The 26,709-nt window shown below is 48.4% G+C and overlaps 1 protein-coding gene across 2 annotated transcripts in view; it reads right to left on the bottom strand.

Moving 5' to 3' along the window:
• PLEKHM2 (pleckstrin homology and RUN domain containing M2) overlaps positions 1-26,709 on the bottom strand; it is a 280,987-nt gene that overhangs the window by 6,415 nt on the left and 247,863 nt on the right. For both annotated transcript variants that reach the window (XM_078642586.1, XM_078642587.1), the window contains 2 exons: positions 14,749-14,928; positions 11,246-11,362 (listed from right to left, as the gene is read on the bottom strand). In XM_078642586.1, the coding sequence (XP_078498712.1) occupies positions 11,246-11,362; positions 14,749-14,928 (297 nt within the window). The remainder of the gene's footprint in view (positions 1-11,245; positions 11,363-14,748; positions 14,929-26,709) is intronic.

Below are 26,709 nucleotides of genomic sequence, written 5' to 3'. Positions count from 1 at the left end.
ACTGCAACAAGAAAGAATAATTTCTTGTTGCAGTTGTCACAAGTGTGGCTGGTGTGGCTGGTGCTACTTAGATGGATAATTGGTAAGATTTCTAAGAAACTACAAGGTGTGTATGGATTGCACAATTTGGAGCAGCCAGTATCTGTGGTGATCTGTTTCCATGTGGGAGCAAATCAAAACATTCTTAGCGATGGTAAGTCTGACTCACTTTCGATTCTCTTGGGAGCATTACTGGGCTGAGCTCTTCTTTCTTGTCTATTTGTGAGAGCCTTGGTGTTGGCCTCTGTTCAGGAGTAGCCTTGGTCATATTTGGCTTGTCTTGGAGTAATATTTCACTCCTTGACCTCCATACTGGCTGTAGTCTCCTATGCAGGCCTAGGAGTGTCTGGGCCCAGGAAGAGATGCTGAAGGGGTGTGCCTGGATTGCAGGACCCCTAGTGAGTGTGACGTATTGGTAACGTTTTATACTTTGCAACACGTCGTCCATAGGTTGTCACAGAGTGTCGGACTGTCAAAATTCATACAAAGGATTTTAATTTTCACTTGCGATTAAATAATATGTTCTTCAGACACCCTCGTCTTCTCAGTATTGCCACTTCTGCAAGCTGACAAAAACAAGCATTCGAGGAATCCTTTGCCGCATATAAGTTGGGAGCTGGTGTGTTAGCCCCTTGCTTCACAATTTTCCAGAATGGTTTCTTAAAATCATTCCAGAAGCGCTACTGCTCTGTTGAGGACACTGGAAGGTCAAAATTCCGCGATGCCCGCTGTGGCATGGCATCAAACCAGGCTATGACGATCAGAGAAGTGTCTTCAACTTCCTTGAGTAGAATATAGCCCCTTCATTCTTCCTCATCTTGGCAATCACCATCCTCCTTCTCCTCTTCTACCATGACTTTACCTTCCCCTCACCTAGGGCTGATTCCTGATTGTCATCAGGAGAGTCATCATACCACCATGCTGGGGTTATGGGACATAGAGACGGGGACAGCGCTGAGGGGACATGCACAGGTGGAGGAGTAGGAATCTGTGGTTCAGATTGTGGTGGAGGTGACAGAGGTGGTACTTGTCCTGATGGAGGATACAGCGAAGAGTATCAATACTGTCATTGAGGAATCAGCCTTTGGAATGTTTGAATGATTTGCTGTATTAAGCAACTGGTACCTTCACTGCAGGAGACTTACTGTACTGGTGCACTGAGCTCCTACGGAAGCCCATAAACTCTTGGATGACCTTCAGATGATACATTTTAGGGCTCCTACACATCACACTTCTGTTGAAAGTTTGTGATTTTTCGTTCCTCTTTATAAACTTCATCATCCTGTTGAAAGTTTGCATCTTCTTCATCTTCATAAGTTTCCTCTTTCTACTCTGAAACACAGCACATATCCAGCTATGCAGGACTGTAAGCCGTATCTGAAGGTTGCTCTTGGTCGTTGGTGTCACTCTCTACCTCAAGACCAAGATATGCACAATTGAGCAGAAACCCTCAAAGGTGAATGTGAATAGGTTGGATATGAACGGAGTTGTTGACAGAACTGCTGATGGTACAGCTGCTGGCGACAGTGTGTATAGGAAGCTGGCTTTTTATGTAGTGTACCAATGTAGGTGTACACAATGCAAAAAGTATAGACAACCCTTATTGGTTTCCAGGGGCTTACTTTAAATGATCCAAAGTGCTCTATTTGTGGCAGTGTGGTCAAGCAGCTAAGGCTTATCAAAGGGGAGTGTTAAGCATTTGTTGCGCACACAGAGTCAATAAATGAGACGGACACCGGAGAAGAAATTTGAGACCAATTTAGAAAACAACAAACAGATTTTTATATAATTTAGACCCCAAGATCATCGGTATCAGGCAAGTAGATTTGGGGATATAGATTTTACAGTAAAATGCTAAAATAAGGGTTTCTGAGGTATGAGCCTCTAACGCAGTAACGGTATCATATGGGAGAAATATACGCTGCATACATATATTTAGAACGGTTGTTGAAGGTGCCGTGTAGAACTTCAGGTGCTTGGGGGCCAAGAACCACTAGCAGTTCGATTTTACCTGCCTAGGTGTCTTTTTTTTAATAACTTCTTTTACTGAAGTTTCAAATGCCAACACACAGAAGAAACAGATGGCAATGCATAGCATGTCAGGAAATAGCATACAGTATGCATCTGATATGTTCAAATCATGCTTTGAGACAGTAGTGTACACTGCAGAAAACACTCCTAAAAGCAGCGGGAATTCAGGAGGGTGAAAAGATGCAGTATCACCAGAGCGCAGCTTGCAGCAGTCTGAAACTCATTACCTGAAGCACAAGTTACTTACCTTCGGTAAAGATATATCTGTAAGAAACAGTAGTTCGTATTAGGTTCCTTACCTTAGAATATCCCCAGGCGTCAGACTGGATCCGGAAACGTTTGCGGAGCAGTACCCTTGCGCGTCGGTAGGCGTCGTCTGCGGCTCCGCGTCCGGCGTAGTTGGGGCGGGATGACGTCGCTGGAGTACTTGGGCGCCGCCCTCGCGCGCTGACATCAGTTCTTACACACAGCTTTTCCGCGCCAGAAAACGCAGAGCCATGATAAAAACCAACACTGGTGCCATAAAAACTAGGGCCCTGAAAGGGGATGATCTTAACCCTAGATATCGGTTCGCAGAACGGGGAGGATGGGTGGGGCGGTAAGGAATCTAATACTAACTACTGTTTTTTACAGATATATCGTTACCGAAGGTAAGTAACTTGTGCATCTGAAAGAAACAAGTTAGTATTAGATTCCTTACCTTAGAATAGATACCCCAGCAATACCAACCCCGGTGGTGGGTCTGCGAACCAATGATCACACCAGAAAGTCCTGGAAAACGGAACAGCCGAAAAAGCCATCTCTCCGGACTTGGCTGTCCAGGCAGTAGTGTCGTGTGAATGTTTGCAGCGAGGCCCACGTAGCTGCCTGACAGATGTCTTGCAAGGGGACTCCCCGGCCCAGGGCAGTAGTAGCCGCCGTAGCCCGTGTGGAATGGGCACGAAGCCACACAGGAGGCTCAGTTCGAGCCAAAGAGTAACAAGCCTTGATGCACCAGATGACCCATCGAGAAATGGTTCGTTTGTGCACCGCCCGTCCCTTCTTAGCGCCCACGTAACCAACGAAGAGTTGGTCATCCACCCGGAACTGGCGTGTGCGATCCAAATAGAATGAGGGCTCACGTTTTGGGTCCATACGGTGGAGCCTCTCTTCCTCCGAGGGATGCGGAGGCGGAAAGAAGGTGGGCAAAGTGATGGACTGCCCGATGTGGAAGGCCGTGACTACCTTGGGCAGGAAAGAGGGCCGCGTCCGCAACACAACTTTGTCCAGATGGACTGAAAGGAAAGGAGGCTGAGAAGAAAGGGTCTGGAGCTCACTCACTCTCCTGGCAGAGATGATGGCAACCAGGAATGCAGTCTTAAGAGTAAGGAGATGTAGAGGACAGTTATGAAGTGGCTCAAAGGGAGCGCACATCAAAAAAGTTAGAACAAGGTTCAAGTCCCACTGAGGCATCACGAAAGGAACTGGAGGAAACATATGGGTGATGCCCTTCAAAAACCTATTTACAACTGGGGACTTGAACAAAGAGGACTGATCAGGTAGCCTTTAGAAGGCGGAAATGGTCGAGAGGTAGCCCTTCAAAGTGCCCAGAGCAGAGCCCTGCTGGGCAAGAGAAAGAAGAAAGAGGAGAACCTCTGAAAGAGGGGCAGAAAGGGGATCCACAGCCTTTGCTGTGCACCATGCCACAAACTTGTTCCACCTGCAGGCGTATACCGATTTTGTGGAGGGACGCCTGGCTGCCAGAATGACATTACAGACTTCAGGAGGCAAGTCAAATGGCCTCAACTGCCGCCGCTCAATCTCCACGCATGTAAGTGGCGACTGGACAGGTTCGGGTGGAGGACCGTCCCCTGCTGCTGCGACAGAAGGTCCTCCTGAATGGGCAGACGAATCGGGGGGGAATCGACAGACATGCTGAGTAGCTCGGGATACCAGAACCTCCGTGCCCAGTCCGGAGCCACAAGGATGACTTGGGCCCGGTCGCGCCTGATCTTCTTCAGCACTCTGGGCAGAAGCGGTATAGGCGGAAAGGCTTACAATAGACCGCAACTCCACTCGCGACGAAAAGCGTCTCAGAGCGAGTGCCGCCTTGGAAATTCCAACGCGCAGAACTGATGACATTGTGTGTTCTCTTCTGTGGGGAATAGATCTAACCAAGGCTCTCCCCACTGCTGAAAGAGGCCTTGCGCCACGTCCGAGTTCAGACGCCATTCGTGATCCATCATGCACTGACGGCTGAGTTCGTCCGCAATGGCGTTCAGGGAACCTGCCAGGTGTTGAACCGAGAGGGTCACGCCCTGATGTTCCAGCCACTGCCAGAGACGCAGAGCCTCCTGGCATAGGGTCCACGACCCCACCCCGCCCTGTTTGTTGCAGTACCACATGGCGGTGGTGTTGTCCGTGAACACCTGCACTACACTACCCCGGACAGAGGGGAGGAATGCCTTCAGTGCAAGTCGGATCGCCAGCAGCTCCAGAAGGTTGATATGGAGCTGGGACTCCGCCGGAGACCAGAGGACTCTGATCTCCGCCTCTCCCATGTAGCCTCCCCAGCCCTGGAGGATGCGTCCGTCACAACTACGTGCTCCGGTTGGGGTAGGGAGAGAGATCTGCCGCTGACCCAATCGCGGTCCGTGAGCCACCACTTCAACTGTCTTGCAGTGCCCTCCGAGATCAAGACATGGTCGGACAAGTTGCCCTGATGCTGGGTCCACTGAAACTTCAGGTCCCACTGCAGAGCCTGCATTCGCCACCTGGCGTGATGCACCAGAAGGATGCAGGAGGCCATCAACCCCAGAAGCCGCAGCGTCAACCTGACCGAGACTCGGGTTTAAAGGCTGAAAGATCAGAATCAGAGCCTGAATATCCCGAACCCGCTATTCGGGAGGAAACTGCGCCGAATCTAGAACCGCTCGATGAAGAGGAGATTCTGAGAGGGACACAGGTGCGACTTCGGCACATTGATGGAGAACCCCAGCAGGTGCAGGAGGTCGGCCGAATTCTGGAGGTGGCTGACGACTGTCTGGGGCGAGCCCGCCTTCAAAAACAAGTCGTCGAGGTAGGGGAAGACTGAAACCCCTAACCTGCGCAGATGAGCTGCGACCACCGCCATCACTTTCGTGAACACCCGTGGGGCACTGGTAAGGCCGAAGAGGAGCACGGTAATCTGAAAGTGCTCGTGGCCTACCATGAACCGCAGGTAGCGCCGGTGGGCCGGCAGGACGGGGATGTGGAAATAAGCGTCCTGCAAGTCCAACGCTACCATCCAGTCTCCTGGGTCCAGGGCAGCTAAGATGGGGGGGGGGGGGGGCTTCAGGAATGCGGTCTGGGAGTTAGAGGCCTGTATGACCAGGCTCTCGGGGTGGGGTGGGTGGACAGGAAGCAAGGGCGGCGGCGTCTGGCCACGTTCCTATCTACAGGAGGACCTGTAGCGGGCCTGGACCAGGTGCCCAGAAGAACGTCAGACAAGGCCTCATTAAACGGCAACAGAGGCTCCGAAGAGCTTGCATGCGGGTTAAGGACCTCAGTGAGGAGGTTAGTCCTCACGGCCCCGACGGGGAGCTCAAGGGATAAGGCCTTGGCCGCTCGCGTCAACACGTGTATGCGTAAATATTTATCAAGGACCCCCTGAGTACATGGAAATAAAGTTCCTAGACCAGGGAAAAGCAAGTGAATGATATATATCAATCTAGGCAACAAACGAAATAAGGGGTCGAAATTGACTGAGCTACAACATTGGTTTTTTGTGAAAAAGAGAGTACAATTTTATTCACAAATTATTAAGACACAATAAAAATAATAATACATATTCACAATTTGCAATTAACACATATGACTCAATGAATTGAGAATACACAACAACATTGTTAAAAAAATTGAAATAGTCCAATGAAATAAATGGGGGTACATAAAATAAACACAATTTTAAGAGAGAGTGTGGCTAATTTAATCTCTACGCGCGTTTCGGCGAACCAGCGCCTTCTTCTGGAGCAGCCACGATAGTATTTAAAAAACACGGAGTATATTATGGTAACTTGATGACGCAATCTGGTTTATATGTACAAGGAATGTCCTTTCTTTATTTTTGTGACGAAGATACTCTATTTTAATTGGAGTTCACAGATGGATATTCCGCAAACAATGGTGTTGTTGGTTGGTCTCAGGTGTTGATATTTAATTTTTCTATTTCCTGAATTTGAAAGGAGAAGTTCGTTTAGACCCGCCGACCGGAAATAAAACGTGGTGGCCACAATAATATGTATTTATGTGATGCCGCAAAGATACAATCCTCCTGATGTTTGCGGAATATCCATCTGTGAACTCCAATTAAAATAGAGTATCTTCGTCACAAAAATAAAGAAAGGACATTCCTTGTACATATAAACCAGATTGCGTCATCAAGTTACCATAATATACCCCGTGTTTTTTAAATACTATCGTGGCTGCTCCAGAAGAAGGCGCTGGTTCGCCGAAACGCGCGTAGAGATTAAATTAGCCACACTCTCTCTTAAAATTGTGTTTATTTTATGTACCCCCATTTATTTCATTGGACTATTTCAATTTTTTTAACAATGTTGTTGTGTATTCTCAATTCATTGAGTCATATGTGTTAATTGCAAATTGTGAATATGTATTATTATTATTATTTTTATTGTGTCTTAATAATTTGTGAATAAAATTGTACTCTCTTTTTCACAAAAAACCAATGTTGTAGCTCAGTCAATTTCGACCCCTTATTTCGTTTGTTGCCTAGATTGATATATATCATTCGCTCGCGTCAACACCACACTATAGGCTGCCCCCTCCTCCGTAGCCACGGTAGGAGGGGAGACAAAGCCAGTGTCTGGGGGAAGTGTCCAGACCACTGGCGTCCCCTAGCTCACCTGCCCAGTCCTGATAAGGCTGGCACTCACGTGCCAGAGGGTCCTCAGACCCCTCCCAATCCTCCTGGCCACCCATCTCCTGGTATTCAGGGTCAAATGATGGGGCCTGATCATAGAAGTAAAAATCTCCCATCGGCATCCAATGCGGCGTCGAGCGACGCCGCTCCGACATCGGAACCGGACCGAGGGAGTGACTGGGGACGCCGTCGACCGTGGTCGGCGCCGGGGGCGACACCCTAGGAGCCGGCGCCGGCGAGGTCGTAAGGTCGACCGGCAACGACCCGGATCCAGGTCCGGATCCGGCGTAGCCCTGCGGCGTCGAGACCGAAGTCGCCGACGGCGCCGGGGCCGAAGCACCCGGGCGCCGCGGAACCCGATGGAGGAGTGAGCGACCTCATGGCCGTGAGGAAGGCATCGATCTCCTCCGGCGTCGCGTTCTGCCCAGGGACCGGCGGGTATGGAGCAGGCCGCGACGCCTGCGGCTCCGACGGAGCCGCGTGGGCGGTGTCACCCGAACCCCCGGCCGCGGCGCGCGAGTGTCGGGGGGAGTCGGAAAAGCGATGTCGCCTCTTCGACTTCTTGTGCCTCTTACCTGAGGACTTGGAGCTCAAGGAGTGGTGTCGATCCTCCGAGCCGTGAAGACTCCGGCGCCGCGACCGGTCCCTCGACCTCCTTCCGGACCAGGACCTCGAACAGCGCGGGGCCGATTGCCGGAGCTCGAGGCGCTTGCGGGACCGCTCCCGCCTAGCCTTCGACGTCAAGGCCCGGCAGTCGGGGCATGACTTGTCATCGTGGTCGGGCCCCAGGCAATGAAGACACCGGCGATCGGTAACCGACATCAGTCTAAGTACTTTGGCGACGTCATCCCGGCGCAGACGACGGGCGAGGAGCCGCAGACGACGCCTACCGACACGCAAGGGTACTGCTACACAAACGTTTCCGGATCCAGTCTGACGCCTGGGGATATTCTAAGGTAAGGAATCTAATACTAACCTGTTTCTTTCAGATAACATTCAAAGTAAAAGGCAAAAACAACCACTAATCTGTGACTTGCAGGGCAGGAGCAGTGTCCTCCACTCTCTCCTCGGTTTGTGCACTTTGGTACAGTTCTAGTGGGGACCAAATATCTTTAGACAGTGAGGTCACTGCAATTAATTCCCAGTAGACGGTTAGTTGGTCCTGACAGTGCACCACATCTTTGAGCCAATCAGCCTGCTGCGGAACTGGGTGGTGGCCCGGTGTGTCACCACCTTCCGTTTAGCAAGCAGAGGCAGGAGGGTGGTCAACTTCCTCAGTTCCAGGGGAACTTCTTTACCATAGCCTACCAATGCAATCTGAGGACTACGCACCAGCTGTAAGCCCGTAATCTCATAGATAGTATTAAAAACAGTGTGCCAGAATCAACCCACTCCCGGGCAGTCGCAGGCCTAATGGAGGAAATTGGCGCACAGCGTAAAGGTCATCTACATTTGGGCCGTAAATGAATAGAAGTCTGAGCGGATGACCCTGCAGGTTGCCGGAGAACATCACATAGCGACCCTGCCTGTCACAGAGGACTTGGCGTGTGTGCCAGGGCAGGCCCTTCCAAATAAGTATAGCCACCAACCACACAAAATTCGAGCAACATGCTGCTCCCCTATCCATTTTGCATGCAGGTGCATTAGTGAAAATCAGTAAGGTGCAGCTCTCCTAATAGGCAGATATCTGTGCTCTGTTGCTATAGGTATGCCATGACAACTAGTGTCTTACACCCATCATTTAAGCCACAGACATTCAACGTTCTACATAATAGCGGTGCCAAAGCAAATCTAAAGAGAGAAGAGTGTGCACAGACTTCAAGCAGGTCTGCGAGGAACAGTGGGACATTGTTGAAACTGGTTGCAAAAAAAAGGGATACGAATATTCTGATTGGTCCGGATGAAAGCCACCGACCCGTTAGGGTGCAAGCAGGCTGAAACATGTAGACCTGTCTTTAGGAGTGATGTGGGGGACACATTACATATCCCAACACACATCCACACTTGTTTTTAACCTTATCCCTATCTAGGTTCCTAATAAGTTAACTATTCCTAGATTAGAGATAATTTTAGATCTTTATTCTGATGCGGATCCCAGATAATCTCTGCGTTGAGAGACGACCCCCTGGTGGAGGAAAAAGACCTGATGATGAAACTATCAGCTACCAGTATGTCAGTGGCACCGGATATACCACCAACCGAAAATAACTAATGTGGGTCCCACAGATTTTTCTAAAAGGGAAGCCCCCCGCAAGGTACATGATCCCACTGCTCTTAGATTTTTGGGTAATATGTTTGAAAGCAGAGTGGGTTTCTTATACCTTCTGCTTCTATTTTCACTTTTGTGATATTTACAGTCATTTTAAGGCAGTCAGAGTGGCCATTTGGCTTTGGCAGATGAGATGCAATTCACTTAAGACTTAAAATATGCAGTTGGATCTTAAGGGCCAACCAAGAGTTTATCAGCCTTTTGGTAACAAGTGACTATACATACGACCCAGTACAAATTAGGTTACATTTCATAAAATAATGTTTGGCCTTTCTAATCTATTGTCTAGGTAATATCAAAATACCCCTTTTTCATATTTAGGGCATGAACAGCTGTTTCTGCTGAAGAGATGTGATTAACAAAGGAGATCAAAGGCAATTAGTTGTCTCTTTATGGAGGAATCATGGGTGGGTCCAGAAAACAACCTTCCTACTGTGAAATATTGTAGTGGGCCAAAAGAAACATATTGTTTGTAAGTCACCAACTCTACAAGCTAAATTGATAATAACTAGAAATTCTTCTTTCCAAGATAGTTGCTGTAAAATTGATTTATGTACGGGATCAGTGGTTGGATCCATAAACTAGGACAGTACTATAATCAACTGCTGCCAAAGTGAACAGGATTTTCGACACATGGATAATGTTTTATAGTCTCTTCCCCTCATGACAATAGTAGAGGAGGAGGCATGGAATGGATTTTTCCTATATGTAGAGATAGCACCAAATGGAACGGAAACATAGGATCGCCTTAAACCAGATTATGCCAAATACAGGAAACAATGCAATACTGTTTCTTTTTGGCAGAAGGGCTAATAAATGTGCTTGCAGGGGTAGATATTTTCGATGACCTATACCGATAGGTCTTAAGCAGTTTGTTTCTCCAGGCACACTAATTTCAAGGAGTCAAACATTTTCAAGCTAAGGCCTGCCAACTTAACACTCAGAAATTCCATGGCAGTTTCCTTATACTTATAAATCTGCAATGTCTGCCACAGAACTGATAACCTGGTCCAAGAGCCCTATGCCTCCATTACCAAATCCATGAAGTCTTGAATTTCATCCCTAGGAAGTCAATCAAGAATCTCTGCACGTTTTCAACAGGATCAACATTACTTTCCCTAGTAGTGCAGTGGGAACTGCAGCCCACAGTGTCCTTGAATATGGTCTACAAATATTCCTCTTCACATCATCTATCTTAAAATACTCTTTGTTAAGAGAGTATGTTGATGACAGTTGCTCCTTTACAGCAGACACTATAGCTGGGTCCTTTTCATGATCTGTTCTGAAAAGCAAATATTCCTACTGTGGTGGTTTATACATTTTAGATGGTGTGGAGCAGCAACATCATATCCAGAGCAAAATGGTCTAGGTGGTACTAAGTGTTGTAAAATCTCATTAATTACAGGGACGATGTTTTGAGGGGCATCAAATGAGATGCTCGGTTTTGCATTCCCCACTTCCAGTGACTTTTGAAAACTGATGAGGTCATCCATTAGTTAAATATTGAATCATGTTATCGTCTTAGGGTATTTTGAGTTGTCTGATCCCTTGGAGGGTATATGGCAACCATTCTCTATGAAGTGTTGATGATTATCTTTTTCTTGCTGGCTCACATGCAGGAAGTTTCGACTTCCTTGTGGCAGAGAATTCCTATATGCTTGGAATAAAAAAAACATTCCTTCTGGTACAACACGTCTCTGAGAGGGCAAAATGAAACGCACCACGACGTCCTTCATTAAAGGCGGTGATAGGAGGTAAAAAGTATACAAATGTTCTTTATTCAGTCAAGTGACAGAGTGAGGGAGAATGCATATAAATGCCCATGGCCTTATTTATTCCAGCTAGTAACAAAGGACATCCATATCTGGGAAGCTTCTTTTTCCAGGTAGTGATCAAATGAGATAGGCGAGAGAATGCCAGGTGTTCTAGTATTCTTTTCATGTAGCTTGGTGGTGATGTCACTCTTCAGGCCAGTGCATAATACGTGATTATGAGATGTGACATACCTGGTAGATAGATTTCCACACTGTCCCTAGTGCTGAGAGGAATCGTTCCAGTTCTGCAACACAACTAAAATACAAGATCCAAGGTGGCAAGAAGTGCTTCTGTTCCTGGGAAAAGTCCTGCATACAAAAGTAAGAAAGACATACAGTTGGGATCAAAAACAAAAAGCAATGCTCCTTTCTTTGGAACAGCCACCACTGTGGTATGACAATGATAATGAGGTTTTAGGATGTACTGATATCATCAAGAGACCCTCATGATCAGCCATGTATATGAAGGTTCCTTTATCCTTATAAAATTGTCATCAAGAAAACACAATTTTAGGGGAGGCTTGCTGAGGTCTTGCTTGTGTATCAAATTATGTACAGGGGTTAGATAGGGTAAAGGACTTATAGGGAGTTAGGTATGCTAAGGGATTCCATATGAGTGAGTTATGTAGAAGCGAATCTCGCAGCTTTAACTGTATGTAATTGGCACTATAAATGCAGCATATGTCAGGGAGTAAGAGGGATTCCAGAACCTTGCATTTGTAGAAGACTCACAAAGGAAGTGCAGTGTTTTTTCTGGAAATTGCCAGACTTGGTGTTAAGGAGTCTGGGTAGGTTGAGGTATTTGAAGGGAGCAAATGCGGATGAGCTATCTGAAAGGAACTGGTGATGTATATGGGATGTACTCTTCTGGGGTAGTGTATATGTTTAACACTCCTGCAGAGTAGTGTAAGAGTCATGGCTTCTTGTCCCAAGGGGTAAGGCATGTGGAAGAGACTCTTGCGATGAAGTATAGGGGTTTCTCATGGGGTTTGAGGTATGTGTAACAGAGGCAGTACATGGTGGGTATTTGAAGATACTAAAATACATGCGATATTTGTTTTGGGATCTGCTAAGGAGGCTATGGCTGAGCAGGGTGGGCTAGTAAGGTTGGGGCAGTTGGTGTAAAGAACTATCAAAAAGCGTAGGAGTACGTATAAGTCAAGGGTTTCTAACATAAGCACATAATAGCCAGAGCCACGCCACATTTTCAGGATGTCTGTACAAGATAAATGTACATATAGTTGCTCTAAATGTTTTTCCTAAAAATCAGATGGCTCTTAACCAAACAGACTATATTTGAACATTTGTGTGTTACAGGATTCTTGTAATTGGGGCAAGAAGTGTATAGAGTTGAAAAATAGGGCCAGTTACAGTATGCAAGGGGGCAGGTGATGTAAGCTATTCTTCTAAAGATTGGCTATGTGTTGGAAACACTCATAAGCGATGTGTTGGAAGGTTAGTATGAGTAAAAGACTCTACATAAGACACCTTCTTAAAGGGCAAATGGGGGTGGGGTCGCACACTACTCACACACCGGCGGTGTCGCCCCTAAGGACTCTGGTCAATGTAGTAAAGTGTTCGCGATGCATCATCTTTCGATCTTCTGCTATCTTCGCTGTCTTCGCCATCCCTGGACACGTGTTTCGGGGTATCACCCCTCGTCAGCAGGGATAGGCCGTGTACTGGGGTTGCCGATGGCTGCCAATATCTGCCAGGTATAGTACCACTCAGGAGCGTAGGTGCGGGATCCCAGGCTCGTCAGCCCACTGCTCACGGGAGCTTTAAAGTTACAAATGGGGGTGGGGTCGCACACTACTCACACACCGGCGGTGTCGCCCCTAAGGACTCTGGTCAATGTAGTAAAGTGTTCGCGATGCATCATCTTTCGATCTTCTGCTATCTTCGCTGTCTTCGCCATCCCTGGACACGTGTTTCGGGGTATCACCCCTCGTCAGCAGGGATAGGCCGTGTACTGGGGTTGCCGATGGCTGCCAATATCTGCCAGGTATAGCACCACTCAGGCGCGTAGGTGCGGGATCCCAGGCTCGTCAGCCCACTGCTCACGGGAGCTTTAAAGTTACAAATGGGGGTGGGGTCGCACACTACTCACACACCGGCGGTGTCGCCCCTAAGGACTCTGGTCAATGTAGTAAAGTGTTCGCGATGCATCATCTTTCGATCTTCTGCTATCTTCGCTGTCTTTGCCATCCCTGGACACGTGTTTCGGGGTATCACCCCTCGTCAACAGGGATAGGCCGTGTACTGGGGTTGCCGATGGCTGCCAATATCTGCCAGGTATAGTACCACTCAGGCACGTAGGTGCGGGATCCCAGGCTCGTCAGCCCACTGCTCACGGGAGCTTTAAAGTTACAAATGGGGGTGGGGTCGCACACTACTCACACACCGGCGGTGTCGCCCCTAAGGACTCTGGTCAATGTAGTAAAGTGTTCGCGATGCATCAGGGGCGACACCGCCGGTGTGTGTGTAGTGTGCGACCCCACCCCCATTTGTAACTTTAAAGTCCCCGTGAGCAGTGGGCTGACGAGCCTGGGATCCCGCACCTACGCGCCTGAGTGGTACTATACCTGGCAGATATTGGCAGCCATCGGCAACCCCAGTACACGGCCTATCCCTGCTGACGAGGGGTGATACCCCAAAACACGTGTCCAGGGATGGCGAAGACAGAGAAGATAGCAGAAGATCGAAAGATGATGCATCGCGAACACTTTACTACATTGACCAAAGTCCTTAGGGGCGACACCGCCGGTGTGTGAGTAGTGTGCGACCCCACCCCCATTTATAACTTTAAAGCTCCCGTGAGCAGTGGGCTGACGAGCCTGGGATCCCGCACCTACGCGCCTGAGTGGTACTATACCTGGCAGATTTTGGCAGCCATCGGCAACCCCAGTACACGGCCTATCCCTGCTGACGAGGGGTGATACCCCGAAACACGTGTCCAGGGATGGCGAAGACAGCGAAGATAGCAGAAGATCGAAAGATGATGCATCGCGAACACTTTACTACATTGACCAGAGTCCTTAGGGGCGACACCGCCGGTGTGTGAGTAGTGTGCGACCCCACCCCCATTTGTACCTTCTTAAAGGGGCCATGTTTCTTTAGGGGGTTTACAAATGCACCGTGGGTAGACAGGGTAGCGGACACTTGTGAGGGGGTTGTATGTGTAGGAGATTTTCATACTGGCCCACCAGTATGTCCAACAGTTTCTCTTAAATGAGGCTGGCAAGGAAAATGGTATTTGAGAGACTAACAAAAGGTTCCAAAATGTGTATGAGATTCTTGGAAGGTGGAAGTATGTGTGCTTGAAAAGGGGAGGGAATTATGTAGGGCACCTACGGAGGGAAGGTATGGACGTGGGACTCAAGAAACGGTGGCTGGCATATGTAGTAGTTTCTGCTGGGGGCCATGAGCGCATATTGGACTGTCATAAGCACCGACAGAGTGCATGTAAAAAGGCAATCATTGGGGAGGAGAATCTCACATGGAGTCTCGATCTATCAGGCTAGGTGGGACACATGTAGCCTTTTTTTATACCAGGCTCAGAGAGATATTACCCAACGTGAGGAGCACTTAGGCTCTTGGAATCAAGCGGAATTCACGGACAAAGAATTACATGGTAAGAGAACAGAAAGTTCATGTCCCCAGGAAGCAAACTCCACATCACAGCGACCACTCACCACAATGCAATATTCCTTCCCCGGCTCAGTGGACACAGATTCGACGTCTGGCAGCTCAACTTTGCCCAACGAGCGGAAAAAGAATGTTTGGCAATCCTCGTGGCACGTGAAGACTTTGTCATCGGTCACAACAAGGCAGCAGGGGATGCACGGGATAGGCACCACGCCCGGCGGAATGACCTGCATGTAAGCAGAGGGTAGATGCCAGCATTACAGGAGGAAACTGCCCTATTATGCACAAAGATAAACCAGATAAACACCAAAGCGCCTTGTGTATGTCTACTACGATTACAGCTGGGGGAGCATGGAGGTCAAAAATCAGGACCACTGACCGAGCCAAATTTGTGGATGTGGTAAACCTACCATTCTAGAAGTACCACTTGGATTGTCTGTCTGATGAGCGACTTCTAAAGAGAGAGCTTATGCTTTTCACCTTGATTAGTCACACAGTTCCACCCTCTGGAGATTCCCCACCTTTGTCCTCACTGTAACATAGAGCTCATTAGCCCACCAAGCAAGAATGAATTGCGGGACTATCATATGCTTCTCTTAAATTGTAGGTCCCTGCCTAAACATAGCCTGGAAATCTCCCTCCTGTTGGACGAACATATGCCTGATGCAGTCTTTTTGACTGAAACCTGGCTGACCCAAGACTCCGAGCCTGTCCTGGTGCAAGCCCTTGCTCCAGGTTACCAGATAGCTCGCACTGATCGCGCTCAGGGGAAAAGGCGGGGGCTCGCTATCATTTATAAGGACATATATACGTGTCGCTGACCTTCGGAGACCATCGCTGACTGTGAAAGCATGTCTTTTGTCATTGAATTCTCCCCCAATGACAGCTTTACTGGCATTCTTATTTATCGTCCTCCGGGGTCAATTAAACAGTTCCAAACAGCTTTACCTTCAGCTGTGGCCGAACTGGTTACTTCCCCGTCAGATTTTACGCTACTTGGCGACTTCAATGTCCATTTTGACAATACCCTGGACAACGTCGCCATAGAGATGACGGCGAGTCTGGCTGCAATCCAACTAGAGCAACTTGTTCCATCCCCCACACATGTTAAAGGCCACCTTTTAGATCCTGTATTCAGCAACTGCGCACACCTTAAAGTTGGCACTATTAGTAGCCTTCCCTTGACTGATCACTTTTTGATTCCCCTCACCTGGACCACACACAAATTCTTACCCCCCACCCCCACCCCGCGCAGATCAAGAAACTGGCCTAAACTACGCTTGGACCACTGGACCAATATTCTTACTACCACTAGACCCCCACTCTCCTGCGACCCTTTTCTAGATAATAACGACTATGACAATTGGATTACGAAATCATTGGACTCCATACTCCCCCTTCGTACCATCGGCTCAAAAAGACAGCGCAAAACAGCACCCTGGTACTCAGAAGAGCTTAGAGGCAAAAAGCGTCTATGCAAGAGGCTGGAAAGAAAGTGGCGCCTGAGCTATGCTACCGCGGATAAAGCCACCTACAGGGAGGCTATTAGAACCTATAAATCCGAAATAAAATCAACACAATCGGCCTACTACAGCGAGAAAATAATGTCGGCTAGATCCAAGCCTATAGAGATATACCAAACAGTAAAAAGTTTGACTAGGCTTCCACCACCTCCGGCAGCCAATTACAACCTACTTTCCCGATGTAATGACTTGGCTGAGTTCTTTCTTAACAAAGTAAATACAATTTACTTATCTTTTCCGGATACAGATTTAGAGTCTCCCACCCAAGGACCTCATCTAGCTGCAGAAGTGGAGGATTCTTATCAAAATACCGTAGACCATTTTCCCCAGCTAGACCCAGAAACACTTGAGCCTCTGATGCACCAAATAAAGTCTGGCTCTCCATGTGATCCTGCCCCTCCAAGCACGCTGGACTTGGCCAACAAGGTTATTCTCCCCACACTCATGGAGTTATTGAACTCTTCCATAGTGACAGGGACGGTACCGCCTACCTGGAAACATGCCATGGTACGAGCACTCCTGAAGAAACACACCATCGACCATGGCAACCTCAACAACTACCGCCCGATCTCACTGCTCCCCTGGGTAAGCAAAGTCCTCGAAAAACATATTAACATCTCTTTAACTAGGTTTCTCGAGTGTAACCATCTGCTTGATGCTACCCAGACGGGTTTCCGCCCCAAACATGGGACGGAAACTGCTTTGATGGCGGTAACAGAGGAAGCTAGGCGGATCTTAGATCAGGGGGGTTCAGTGGCAGTGATCCTCCTTGATCTGACCGCCGCCTTTGACACGGTGAACCACAAAATCCTCTTGCGCCGCCTCCTTAGCTTACGAATATCAGGAGAAGCCCTGGCTTGGTTCAAATCCTTTCTAAATGACCGGACCTTTCAAGTCTTTGAAGGAGCCTTTGTCTCCGCAAGCAAGCTTCTGGGCTGTGGGGTGTCGCAGGGCTCATCACCGAGCCCCACGCTATTAAATGCATATATGAGACAGCTGGCTGGGATTGACCGTCCGCATGGTATTAAGATCATTACATATGCGGACGACACTCAGCTAGTGGTCTCTCTTGCGCAAAAGAACTGTCACCAACCACAGACCAGTCTGACAACCTGCTTTGAACAGGTTAAGAGCTGGATGACGAAGTCATGCCTGAAGCCCAATGGGGATAAAACTGAGCTTATGCTTCTTGGCCCATCAGCCCCCTCCACCTTGGAGCTGTTATGGCCCATTAGCTTGGGTGCACCTCCCACACCCAGAGACAGTATAAAAAGCCTTGGAGTGTGGCTGGACAAATCCTTGACCTTTAATACACAAGCAACTAAACTGTCAGCGACCTGCTTTGGCCTCATCAGGATGATGAAAAAAATCCTTCCGCTTCTACCGTTAGTCATGCAGGGCCTAATCCAGTCCCGCCTTGACTTCAGTAACGCCCTGTATTTAGGGGCGCCTGAATATTGTCTGCAAAAACTTCAGCGGATACAGAACTGTGCAGCACGCACACTGCTTGGAACCTCACGTAGAATCCCGATAGAGCCTGGGTTGAGAGCCCTACACTGGCTCCCTGTCAGGGAAAGAATTAAGTTAAAATCTATGTGCATTACTCACCAAGCATATTGGAAGTCTGCCCCAGCAATCAGTCACTCACTGATTAATCCCTACCAACCTAATAAACTGCTTCGCTCATCCCACGCCTTTTTAGCGAAAGTCCCTCAGATCCGGAGATCTAGAGTTGGAGGTCGGTCTTTCTCCTACAATGCGCCTAAGCTATGGAACTCACTTCCTCTCCATCTAAGATCCAATCCTAATTTGATGAGTTTCCGTAAACAGCTTAAAACCTTTCTTTTTAATTAAGCTAGGCTAATCCCCGGACCGACTACACTGGAAGGTATCATCCTAGTTCTTAGCGCCTGGACGCCTCAGGGCAGCTGTCGCGCTCAACAAAACCCATTTTCTTTTCATTTCATTTCATTAGCAGCTCAGACCTATATAGTGCCAAGCCACTTTTCTTTTAAATGATACATGGTTCTGGAAGAAAAAAGCAGGAGAAAGGATCACTTTTCAGAGTCATAACTATCATCAGCTAACTCCTTTGCAGGGCAGTCAGGAGACCAGCAATAAGCTACCAGCAGAGAAGGACCAATCTTCATGGGACAAATAATGCTACAGTAGCATCCTGGTCCCCAGGACCTTTCAAATCGCTGCATTCTGGGTAGAGTTGCATGCTTCCAGAGAGGGGGGTCAACTGCTAGTGGACTTTTGAAAATACCGGAGTTTGGCAGAGCTGTGAAAGCCCTAACAGATCGAAGTGGAAGGTATACGCAACAGATTGTCTGGCTTCTCTTTAGGCAAATCAAACACTTAAGAAAAGATGTTAACTTATTTTGTGTGAACTAACAGCCTCCTTCCCCCCAAAAAGTGCTGCTCAACCAAGATCACAGTCCTTTCTCCTCTAACTTGCTGTTGTGGGACCTGAAACTAACAGATCACAAAATATGTTTTCCAGTTAACATTCGACTTCAAACACATGTTTAATGCTTGATCATTTTCTAATGAACTACGTATAATGCAAACTACAACATTTAGAGTAATGCTTACACGGATTAGGCTTAAGATACGAGGACAGCAAAAAATGTAGCAACTTTTCCCCAAAACGAGTCATATGTTGAACCTTGCTTAATCAAGCTAGTTTACCACGAAGTACTTAAGAGTATAACAGCGGTGACACATACCCACTGCTTTCAGGTCCGATCCTATGCCATTCCTGCCAGCGGTGGCCCCATCCTTCCTCCAGATAAACCCACAAATACATGCCACCATGTTCCCCCTCCCTATCCATCTGGATCACTCCAGCATCTACCCCAGCCACACTTTCCTCCCACTCAGCTGATTCCCGTGCTCTACGGAGGTCTGAATCTGGGGATTTGATAAGTTCTGGATCATTGATGCATGCCAAAATATAGTAGGAAAAATATAAATAACATTTATGTTGCTATTCTTTTTACATAATTCAAAACCAACATGTGATCTATGTGCCATTTGCACATTGGTGGGTTATGTTTTCCTGCAAGCAGGATTCCTAATAACTCTAAAGGGAGGTTGAAGCTTGCTAGCTAAAGGCTGGAACTGTGGGGACTCCACAGGTGTCAGTTTTTGTTTTGGCCGGTAGTTACATAGTTTCCTTTCTGTTGCACAGGCCCTGTTGTTGTTTAGAGACTAATATTATTAATCATTATTTATATGGTGCACGAATCATCCCCATGGGGATCTCTCGGTACCCAGAAGGCGATCCGCCTAATGTACGAAATGCTAATCTAAAATAGCCATGTCTTGAGGTGTTTTTTGAAGAGAATCATCAGAGCCCGCAATCCCAGACACTAAAGATGCATGAAAGCATTATATAGTTTCATGTGCTGGTTCTGCAAGATTTTTTTTTTAACTCTGACCGATGAAAGAGCCGTAAATACTTTACCATTGGTAAAGTATGACCTCAGAATTGTTAACCACTTTCCAGAGAGTTGCAATTTGCTTTCTGGATTTATTTGTTGAAGAAGCATTTCTAATATAAGTGTTGTACATAAAACCATATGATAAAAAAGTGTCATTGGTTACATACAGGGGGAATTAAAGTTGTAGGTGTTATGGAAGGTAAACGGGTGCCGTATTGTACATGTGATATTTAAGATGACTGCATGCTGCGGAAAATATTTCACATTTTTATGTACAAAAAATATGGTTGATTGACGCGCTTCAATGGCGAGGCCTGCTTTAGATCTTCTCCATAAAGGCTTTGTGCACCTCTAGCTGATATACTCCTAAGTCAGGATGGCAGCCACACTTGTCCAAACTAGGGCCACATATTTTAGATTTCCACAAAATGTAAATGTACTATCAACCGAAATCGTATAGCAAGTCGGTGGTTAAACACAATATCTGGAATGCTGGACACCTCTGCTCTTGATCATGTAGCTTTTAGATCGGACTTGACTGGGGAGATTTATGAAAGACATTCTTTTAAACATAGAGTTGTCTTTGGCTCTGCTCGCCGGAGTATTTTAATCTCACTTCATGCTGTAGGCTGTTTCTGGACCAATGTGCCTCCTATGCAGTGTTAGCATTGCAATGCTTGAGGGACCATATTTCATCGCTACTGCAGAAGTTGCTTGAAAGCCATGATTGTTTACTTTCAAGGAGTGTTGCAGGGTTTGATTCCTAACGTTGTGCACTGGCTCATTAAAGTGTCCTTGTGTAAAGTAACTAGTGCTCTTGTAAAGTGCACAAACTTTACAGTATTGAACACAACAGATGCATTGCTCTACAACATACCTTAAAAACATTGGCAATAGCTCTGGCTAAACACTAGTCCTAGTCCCCGTTTATGTATATTACAACATGAAGGCAACATGAACAAGCATTTGCAATGCAATAGGTCTCGCATTACTAAAAGTTAAAGGTATTGGTGCTGCATGATTATTTGCAACACCAATAGCTCAAACTTTAATAATGCGAGACCTATTGCATTGCAAATGCTTGTTTTCACTGCTGCAGGCTTTTTAAATACTTTAAAAAGGATTAAAAATGGCAGCCAGGATTTTTAACTTATTGGTTTTGTTTTGCCATTGTGCTAAGGTTTTAAAACAATGCCGATTGTAGGTCTGTTTTCACATCAGTTCTGATGTCACCTTAAAAAAAAAAAAAAAAAAAAGGTGTGTGGTGGCATTTTATTTTTTCTAATTGAATAACTCCATATTTCCGGGGGCTTTCCTTTATGCAGTAACTTAGTCCGTGTTCAAGGCAGTTTAGCTGTACCCAGAGGCTTCTCAAAGCTAGGTGCTCTAAAGCCTTGTCCCTGCCATCATTTCTCAGAACAAGATGTTCTACATTTGATTTTTTTTGTGCGTATTACAGCAATTTACATAAAAAGTATTTTTTACCGCTTTTAAGGAATTGTAATTTTGGAAAAGTGAAGCCCGCCCTGACCTATTTACAAATGCTGTCCTCGCCCTTGATTTCGTTCGGAGTTGCTAATTTCCTTAGAGGTGTACTAAGAAAGAAGAATACGGGGGGCGTGGCCAAGCAGCATGGCCGACAGGACGTGAGCTCCTCCAGCTCCCGTCCCGTGGACCCATATATCCTTGAAATAAATCCTACCTGGGCTGCGTTTTGCCGGATTCGAGGCCCGGAAGCTCCTTGATGGCTGGGGGGCCCTCTGGCTGGAAGTCCGCTGGCTGTCTTCCCCGTTTTTTCCCTGGAGACGGCCCCGGTGCCTGGAGGGCTGGGCCACCGCCTACGTGAAGCCGGGGACTGAGGCCTGTGTCGGAGCGACGCTGCGAGGGCGGCTCAGCTGTGAGGCGTTCCCGAGGGACTGAGGTGCCTGCTCCGGGCCGGCAGAGCCCGCTGCCATCCAGGGCTCCGCATCTGAAGAGATTGCGTGTATGGCTGGGGACCATGCAGCGGATCTCCACTGCCCGGCATCGTCCGCACTTGGAGGGGGTGAGAGCGGCGACTCTATTGCACTGGCCGGCCTCTGCTTGCTCGAGGAGGAGCATCCAGATCGCGGGAGTGCTCCTTGGTCCTGACCTCCTGTGTTCTCTGGGGTCCTGAAGAGCCGGCCTGGAGTCTGGGGCAGCGGCGGTGGGCAAGACACTACGGGGCGCACAGAGACAGACTCCCGCCTCTCCCCCATACCGCCACCATCTTGAGGCTGCATTGCGGCGGCCGTGCTTATTAGAGACGAAGCCTTCCGATCGCGGGAGCACTCCCCTGCCTGTGCTCTCCTATGTCCTCTGGGGTCTGAGGTGCCGGCCTGGACTCTAAGGCAAAAATGATAGGAATTTTGGCCTGAGGAGTGAAGAGCATAATATTAATTTGGTTGACTTTGGCCCACCCCCTAATAAAATCTACTACACATTCCCACTTGCCAATGGGAGAATTCTGAGGGCAGTATGGATGGTAAAGTTGGAGAATAAGTATCAATTGAGATTCTGGAGTGGTAACTCTCTGCACCTCATACTGTATGGGAGTGAAATGACGTTTAAAAATATCTAGAATTGTTTGACGTCCTTGATTGTGGAACGGTTATAGATGGACAGGTGGATTCAGATTACCATGGACACTATGGACTTCCTAAACAGCTTTGTCATGTAGGGTTTTTCAGCAGAATTAAGTAATAGACCTGTGTGGGGGTTGTAGAACGATGTGGTGCTCTGGAGGCGCAAGAGGACATACAATGAAAAAAGTTGACATCGAGACGCATCTATGGGGAGGGGATGTAGATGGTGGCATTTTGTTTTGCAAGAGACGGGGGAGTTTTATCCAAACCTTCACTTCCTTCTTATTTGCTGGTGACATTTATGCTATGCAGTCAGGGGAATGGTCCTGACTCAACAGTGAGAATTTCAATGGAGCTGAAATCTTTGATGTCGAAAAAGGTGACTAATAATGCATCATGTTCGATCAGAACCTGTCTTTGACAAACAATTAAAATCAACTGGTTCAGTTGTGCAATTTTCTGCTGAGAAACTTTCTGAAAAGATGGATACTGTATGAATTTCCAAAACTGAATTTTATTTGTCCTTAGTATCATTGTGTCAAATACTGATTTTATGAAAGCAATATACACTTATCAATAAAATGCTTAATAAACTTTAAGAGCTAACTGAATCAATAAAAAAAAACAAAAAAAAAACAAACTTTAAGAGCTACAGAATACATTAGCGGTAACGATGTATCTGGTAGAGACGATTCTAGCCGCAGATTCCTGAACATAGAATATCCCCCAGACGTGAGACTGGACCCGGAAAACTTTATTGCCCAGTATCTCTGCGCGCCGGGGGGGGTTGCGGTGCCACGCGACTCTGCCAGACGTCCTCCGCGGGCGTGACGTCAGCGAGGTCACATAAGCTCCATCCCGGCGCGCTGACGCCAGTTTGCTTCGGAGAACTTTTCCAGCCATCACATCAAAACGGAGGAGAGCATGGGAAAAGTGTGCGAAAGCCAGAGAGCAAATAGAGAGAAAGAAAAGGCGAGGCACACCAATTGACGGTCCCAAGTCACCAGAAGGCGACAACAGCGGGCCAGAGCAAAAAAGGAGCAGAGCTCCACATTAAGGAACAACTCGTGCAAGCCAAGGCGAAAACACCGGGTAACAGCAAGGCCATAGCAAGAAAGCGCAAAGCACCACTCAGTGGAACCACCCTGCGAGTCAAGGCTAGAGTCATCCTGAAGGCACAAGCACGAGAAAGCGCTTCGACAGAAAGGGAGAGAGAGAAAGGGAGAAAAAGAGGAAGAAAGTCCCCAACTACAACCACAAGGGGAAGGGTCACAACCCCTGGGACAGGGGAGTGAAAGTAACCCAACCCCAGATCACCCTGCCAAAGAAGGCATACCTCCTGAAAGTAGGAGGAGTAAAGGACAGGGAACCCATCCGCGGGCCACAGTGCCATTTGAAGGGAACAGGAGGTCAAGGACAGGTAAAAGAATCCCCCACGACGAAGACCATGTGGGGATCAGAAACTCCAACAGTGGGAAAGAGCAAGGTAGGCCCCCACGCTGAACAGAAACCAGCTGGAGGGAGCCTGACCGGAAGAAAACGAAGAGGATACCTACAGAAGACAAGGTACCCAGAGGGACAAGCCAGACGCCAGCCGAACTTAGAGGCCAGGCAGGACTGCCCAGGCTTGCGACAAAGCGACCATTAGTAAGAAGATCGCACCTGCGACATACTGCGACGCCACGGAGAGCAGGGGCCCGAAGGACGACCACACCTCCCAGCACATGACAAAGCTATATAATAGCTACCAATACCCCACATAGGGAATGTTAAGTCCCAAGACATGGGAACCCTCTTAGGAAAAAGTATTCGCAGCCGAGGTAAACAAAAAAGACTTGCGGTGGAACCGCAGTTGGCTTGCTAATCAGCCAAAAAGAATACGAAGAAGGCCTAATCTCAGGGCCAACACAGCAGACCAACAGCCAAAACCACAATCAAAAATGGGCCGGACCAGCAGCCAACAGCATCACGTCCAACAAAAGGACTGGAAGGCACAACAATCGCACAGAACACACACAACCAGGCCTACTCGGAACAAGGCCCCAGAACACATCAGAAGAACACCACCCAAAACCCAGACTGACTCACCAGTCACTGAGGGGGAGAAGGAGGAATGAGTAGAAGGAGGAGAAGGAGGAGAAGGAGGAGGATGAAGCCCCGACAGAAACCTCTGAATGGCAGAGTCCGCAGGGGCGTGGTACAAAAGACTGCCATCAAAAGGAAGGTTTACCAGCCGTTCCCCAACGTTCTCTCGGAACACACTATCCCGTAGGCATGTGGGCGAAGGGCCACAGAAGAAGCCATGGTACGACCAAGCACCTCCGAAATGTCCAGAGCGGAGAGAAGAATGAATGACGCCAGCTCCTGGCCATCCAACGCATGGTGCCGCATATCAACACAGGCACCCTCCCAAGAAACAGCAGGCAGAAGGGACTCAGCCGAGTCCCACAAGCAAGAAGTGGCCCTAGCCAAGACACACAGAGTGTTAAGGGCCCGCAAGGCCACGCTGGTGGAGGCGAAGATATTGCGCCCCCAGGAATTTAACCAGCGGGCCCCCCATGACGGGGAGACAACACCGATGGCAGGGAGGGAAAGGCAGTCTGTAAAAGAGAAGGGTGAAGGGAAAGACATGGTCATGCAGCGCAGGGCAGTGTCAGTGCAGAAGTTGTTGGGGCACTGGGTCCCCCGTGGCGGGCCGCCACCAAGCCCCCAAAAGTGGAGTGTGAAGCAAAGTCTCAAAGGGAAGAAGTGCCTCCCGACCACCAGAACCCTGATCGAGGACCTCCAGAAGATGATCCGTGGGGAAATGGGCAGCTGGATCACCCATGCGCAAGATACCAGCAGCCGTGGAAACAGCCTGAGCGAAGGCAGCACCCGCCTACCTAGGGCCAAGCAGTGGGGAAAGCAGCTCCTCTGTGGGCGACGGCTGCAAGCTAAGGCGACCATCCTCCAGTCCCACCGGACGAAGGAAAGGCCAAGTTCGGAAAGGGGGAAAAGGGACCGGGGAATGGGGGACCTGAGGCGCCTCCGGCGAAGACTGTGGTCGCGGTGATGGCGAGGAGCCTTCCTTAGACGAAGCCGGGGGAAAAGCCACGACGCGGCAACCCGATTCTGGAGAAGACAAAACCATCAACCGCCGAACCTCCGGTGAGGAGGGAGTGTCCGAAGACGAATCAACAACACAGCGCCGGCCTGCGACGCAGAGTCTGCGACCAGGGGCAGGTCAACGTCAACCGGTGCCGACGGGGACGCCGAAACGATCTAAGGCACAACGCGCAGCGCAGGAGACTGCGGCTAGGCCGGAGACGGGAGGCTAAGGAACGGCGCGGAAAAGGCATCGACTCAGCCCCCAATGAGGCAGCGCCTGCAAGGAGGGACGAATGAGGCTGGCCCCTGCAGCGCTGCCAGAGCCAGAAACCGCCGGCGCCTTAGCGGCATCACCTCGGTCTCGGACAAGGCCGCCGCCTGCCCACAGGACCGAGGGGGACTCTGGGACACGCCTGAGCCCTGGCAACCTCCTGCGACACCACAGGGACCCCTGTGAGGGTTTGCGGCGAGGCAGAGGCGCCGTGGTCCAAAGGAGGGAACCCCGAAGGGTCGCACCCCGACGGCACCACATCCTCCGAACCTGGAGCCGAACCTGTCAGCAACGGGGTCGGAGCCACCATCGAAGCCGCAGAAGTCCCAGTGTGCGGCAAGGGATCCGCAGACGTCCCAGGAGAAGGAGGAGCCAACGAGGCCTGCAAGGCCGCCGCATAGGCCTCCATCTGGGCTCTAGTCGCCCCGAGCCGGGAAACGATGGATAGGGTCGCACCACCCTATCCATGTTATTGTGACATTTATTTGGCAGAAAGAAATAGAGAGCATAAAGCCCTAAAAGCTTTGTAATGCTGTTGCTTGGTGGCTCCCTTTGAATTCATTGCTGTAACTTTTTCTATGAGGCAAACTTTATTTTTTAGTTCATTCTATTTCTTTGGAGGTATTTGCAAATCGGATGCATTTGTCTTTCTTTACTGTATGCAGAATCCGTTTGTCTGTGGTTTTCGTTTGCCACTGGTGATAGACGTGCAATCTGGACCAACTTGTGTGCTGTGTTAAGAGTTCAAAGGTTTGCTATAACACGTTTGTTTGTTGTGGGCTTCCCCTCAACTTATTGATGGCCACTTTAGCGTAGTTTGTGTTGATCGCTGATTGTGAGTAGAGTTGATTTTATGTCCAGTCGCTCAAAACTCTGAAAAAAGTGCTTGTCTACCCGAGTATGTGTCCTACCCTTCATGGCTGTTTCTCTATTAATTCCCTTCTGCAACAGGTCACTGCCTTCTTCTCGTCTTACCGCAAGGAGAAATTCATCAAGTTTACCGTCTTAACCCATTGGCTCCTATCACATCAGGATGCTGGGTTTGCTACATGGTGACCCTTGATTGTAGGGAAAT

The sequence above is a fragment of the Lissotriton helveticus genome, chromosome 5_1 (assembly GCF_964261635.1).
Source record: "Lissotriton helveticus chromosome 5_1, aLisHel1.1, whole genome shotgun sequence".
In the NCBI taxonomy this organism is placed as follows: Eukaryota; Metazoa; Chordata; class Amphibia; order Caudata; family Salamandridae; genus Lissotriton; species Lissotriton helveticus.
Note: the sequence above shows the minus strand (reverse complement) of the source record. Positions and strands in the feature narration are given on the sequence as shown.